At 35.6% G+C, this 5,000-nt stretch overlaps 1 protein-coding gene across 1 annotated transcript in view; it reads left to right on the top strand.

Annotated features, from left to right (window-relative positions):
* Positions 1 to 4,800, top strand: part of slc6a19a.1 (solute carrier family 6 member 19a, tandem duplicate 1) — an 18,853-nt gene extending 14,053 nt beyond the window's left edge. Inside the window, exons 10-12 of the mRNA XM_079590917.1 lie at positions 117 to 276; positions 1,567 to 1,729; positions 4,253 to 4,800. Coding sequence (XP_079447043.1) covers positions 117 to 276; positions 1,567 to 1,729; positions 4,253 to 4,453 — 524 coding nt within the window. The 3' untranslated portion in view covers positions 4,454 to 4,800. The remainder of the gene's footprint in view (positions 1 to 116; positions 277 to 1,566; positions 1,730 to 4,252) is intronic.
* Positions 4,801 to 5,000: the final 200 nt, after the last annotated feature.

Genomic DNA, 5,000 nt, shown 5'->3' with positions numbered 1-5,000 from the left:
GTTTTTTATCGACATTTAGAAAATATCGTGAAAGTTTTGTGCAAATCTGTAATGTAAACGCGGCTAATGTCAAACTGAACACTGCAGTTCTGTCACTCACCACATGATGTGTCCAGGACTGACGTGTGTGGTGTCGTTCGTGACGGCGCTGGTGTTCGTCCAGTCTTCGGGGAACTACTGGCTGGCTCTGTTCGACGGCTTCGCTGGCTCCATTCCTCTGCTGGTCATCGCCTTCTGCGAGATCATCGCTGTCGTCTACGTGTATGGGATCGACAGGTAAGAGTCAGCGTGGAAACTATGTTCCTACACTAGATGTTTCTCCAGCGCACATTATTAAACGCTTAATTAAAGGTTCTATACTGGGATCTTTCTGTTCCACAAAAGGTTCAATATAGTGGAAAAATGTTATTTAGGTTTATTAAAATGTCATTCGCACTAAGAAAACTGGTTCTGTTAAGAAATTATCACTGAAAGGTTCTGTGTAGATCCAATAATGGTTCTTCTGTGTGGGCAGAGGCTATTTACACTGACTCCGCCCACCATTGTCTGATTGGACCAGACAAAATTGCAAAAGAAACCTGTCTGATAACAGAACAGTGGCATAGACAGTAAGGCGGGTGGCGTTAGCTTTTGACGCAACGACCCAAGTTCGAATCTGAACACATTTTTTTCCTTTTCCCGCTGGATATGTACGGAAGCTTGTTTCCGCAACAGAATAAAAACTCAAATAAAAATCTCGCAATTCTGACTTTATAACATGCAATTGGAAGATATAATGTCAGAATTGCATGATATAAAGTTGCAATTGCGAAAAAAAGTTCTCGCAATTGTGAGTTTATATCTCGCAATTCTTTATAACACGCAATTATGACAATATATCAATTAATTCTGACATCTTTTCTCAGAATTGCAAGAAATAAACTCAAAACTTAAAAAAGACTGACTTTTTTCATAAGAATTGCGAGTTTATCTCACAATTGCGACTTTTATATCACGCAACTGGGAGATATAAAGTCAAAATTGCGAGATGTAAACTCGCAATTGTGAGATTAAATGTTGCAATTATCTTTTAAAATGTTTTATTCTGTGGCAGAAAAAGCTTCCATACTGAGAGGCGTTTATATTAAATACAGTTTATTTTAAAATTAAGAAAATATCTGAAAAGTTGAAATAAACTGCCTAAAGGGGTATTTAATATTGGGAATAAGGGTTAAGAGGGCAGTAATGTCATCCCAATAAGGCAGCATCCATTTATGATTTTAATAAATATAATAATCGTATACATTCAACATGTTGTTAGTATTGCATATATAATACACTAAGGTGCAAAAAGCATCTAACTACCTGGTGCAAATAAAATACATTGCTATTTACTCAAATTTATACTAATTCATTTTATAATTTAATGCATTTTCTGTAAAGCTGCTTTGAAACTGTGTATTGTGAAAAGCGCTGTATGAATAAATGTGACTTGACTGTCAGATGCACATAATAAACCTGGTAGACGAGTGTCCTCCGGTGTCAGGTGTTCTGTGAGGAGGAGGTAACGCTGCTGCTTATCTTCAGGTTTAATGAAGACATCGAGTTCATGATCGGACACAAGCCCAACATCTTCTGGCAGGTCACGTGGCGGTTCCTCAGTCCCCTCATCCTCCTGGTCATTCTGATCTTCTACTTCGTCACGACGGTCAGCAAACAGCTGACCTACAACGTCTGGGACCCACAATACGTACGTCAGAAGCAGCAAACACATTTACTCACACTATTACATACAGCTCACTTCTAATGTGTGACCCTGGACCACAAAACCAGTCACACGGGTCATTTCTTTACATTTTTAGATGTATACATAATCTGAAAGCTGAATAAATAATCTCTCCACTGATGTGTGGTTTGTTAGGATAGGACAATATTTGGTCGAGACACAACTATTGAAAATCTGGAATCTGAGGAGCAAAAAAATGTAAACATTGAGAAAATCTCCTTTAAAGTTGTGCATTTATGTTCACGATTGTGCTGCATTCACTCACAAAAATACATGTTTTATATATTTACGGTAGGACATTTACTAAATATCTTCATGGAACATGATCTTAATATCCTCATGATTTTTGACATAAAATAAAAATGTATAATTTTGACCCGTACGATGTATAGTTGCTATTGCCACAGATATACCCGTGCGGCTCCAGACTGGGTTTGGGATCCAGGGTCACAGATATGAGAGATGTTAAAGAAAATAACAGCGTAACATGAAACGACAAATTTACACTTTCTCAGCGAAAGTTTATGGGCGAAATCCACATCGAAATTTCACAATTCTGAGTTTATATCTCAAAATGATTACTTTTTGTTCTCACAATTGCAAGTTTACATCTCGCAATTATGTTGTTTTTTTTTGTTTCCACCGAGGAATAATTTTTTTTAATTATAAGGTAATTATGACCTTTTATCTTGCTATTCTGATTTTTTATTTTTTTTCAAGTTTCTTTCCTACAATTTCATCTTTTCTTAGAAATGTGAGAAAGAAGTCAGAACTATTACTATATATAAATAAAGTCAGAATTGTGAGATCAAAAGTTTCAATCCACTTTTTTCATTAGTTTTCCCCGTGGCGGATATAAGCTTCCACAGGTCAGCGCTGAATTCACGCCACAACTTGAAATTTTCACAAAAAAAATCCCCGCCCTCATGCAAAACTCCCAATAATATGGAAGCTTGTTTCCATATTATTGGGAACAATAATATTCCATATTATTATTATCCAGAAATAAACTTGCAATTCTGACTTTTTTTGCTCGCAATTGCAACTTTATATTTCGCAATTCTGACATCTTTTCTCAGAATTGTGAGATATAAACTCGCGATTGTGAGTTAAAAAGTCAAATTCTGAGGAAAAAAGGTAATTGCGACTTTTTATCTCACAATTCGGACTTTATAACGCAATTGTGAGAGATGTAAACTTGCAATTGTAAGAAAAAATGTCAGAATTTTTAGATAAAAAGTCTCAATTACCTTTTTTATTTTTTTATTCTGTGGCGGAAACCATCTTCCATATGATGGCGTATACTCCTGTGGGAATGACTGGATTTCGTCCGCAGACTCAGTAAACGTAACCGTGCGTTACTGTGAACGTTTCCTCGTCGCTCGTTATTCTAAAGAAAAAAATAATTTTTCTTTCACCATCAAATCAACTTCCAATGGATAAAATGAATAGCCTTGTTGACTATCCCGTTTCTATGGAAGCTTTTTTCTGCCACGGAAATTTTTCTTTTTAAACGTTTGTAATTGCGTGATTTTATCTGATTTTAAAACTTGTAATTGAAAGGTTTATATTTACTTTTATATTTTATTTGCATAGCAAACTCTACGAATTTTGAGATATAAATTCACAATTGCGAGTAAAAAAGTAAATTGCGAGTTTATTGTGATTTTCTCGCAATTCCGAGATTTTAGCTTTTTTCTAAGAATTTTGAGATATAAATTCACAATTGCAGGTAAAAAAGTAAATTGAGAGTTTATTGTGATTTTCTCGCAATTCCAAGGTTTTAGCTTTTTTCTACGAATTTTGAGATATAAATTCACAATTGCGAGTAAAAAAGTAAATTGCGAGTTTATTGTGATTTTCTCGCAATTCCGAGGTTTTAGCTTTTTTCTATGAATTTTGAGATATAAATTCACAATTGCGAGGAAAAAAGTAAATTGCGAGTTTATTGTGATTTTCTCGCAATTCCGAGGTTTTAGCTTTTTTCTACGAACTTTGAGATATAAATTCACAATTGCGAGTAAAAAAGTAAATTGCGAGTTTATTGTGATTTTCTCGCAATTCCGAGGTTTTAGCTTTTTTCTATGAATTTTGAGATATAAATTCACAATTGCGAGGAAAAAAGTAAATTGCGAGTTTATTGTGATTTTCTCGCAATTCCGAGGTTTTAGCTTTTTTCTACGAACTTTGAGATATAAATTCACAATTGCGAGTAAGAAAGTAAATTGCGAGTTTATTGTGATTTTCTCGCAATTCCGAGGTTTTAGCTTTTTTCTACAATTTTTGAGATATAAATTCACAATTGCGAGGAAAAAAGTCAGAATTGTGAGTTGCAATTACCTTTTACATTTTTTTACTCCATGACGGAAACAAGCTTCCATATGTTTGACTCTTAAATATCACATATTACAGAAGAAAAACCGGTTATAGGCCTACACAATTTCACATCAACTGATCCACAGCTCACCCCCCCCCTCTCCCTTTCAGGAGTATTTCCCGACGCTGAGAGAGGTGGAGTACCCGAACTGGATCAGCGCCGTGATCTTCGTGCTGGCCGGGATCCCCAGCCTGTGCATCCCTGGGGTCGGCATCGGCCTGGTTCTGTGGAGATGCTGCACGAAGGGAAGGAAAACCAACGACAGCTTCATTTCTGAAAAACAGGAAATAAGTGTCAACACAATAGCGTAGCTTCCACGCGGGACAGGCGATTAGCTTCCGTTTCTGTGGAGAACATTCGGAACTTCCCGCAGATAAAGACAACAAACAAGTGCAAAAATGAACAACGCAAACTTACACTTACAAAATCACAAAGAAGAAGAATGCAGTATAAATATGTATAAAGTGTATACAGTGCAAAATGACGTTTAATAACATTATAGACGCCAGCCATTGCACTCCTAAACATGTATCCTGTCATGTACATAATCATCAATGTCATTGTTTTGCTGGGTCTCTGTCCACTTTATTTTGTGATATGTACATTATTTTGAATATGCGAGACTTCAGATTAGCTATATCAAACTATTTACGCTACAAACCAGTATGTTTATGATTATGCTAATAAATGAATATAATTTGATAACACATAGTTTCTGCAACATCATTGAGTAGCATAACCGTTTTCAATAACTGGAAGCTAACGACACCGGAAGCCGCGCACGCTATTATATAGAAAAACATTATAAAAACACATAAAAAACAAAACAAAACACAATTTGGTTAATTATAATTAAGG

The sequence above is a fragment of the Phoxinus phoxinus genome (assembly GCF_949152265.1).
Source record: "Phoxinus phoxinus genome assembly, chromosome: 19".
Lineage (NCBI taxonomy): Eukaryota > Metazoa > Chordata > Actinopteri > Cypriniformes > Leuciscidae > Phoxinus > Phoxinus phoxinus.
The sequence above is the reverse complement of the archived record's forward strand: the minus strand, read 5'-3'. Positions and strand labels throughout refer to the sequence as shown.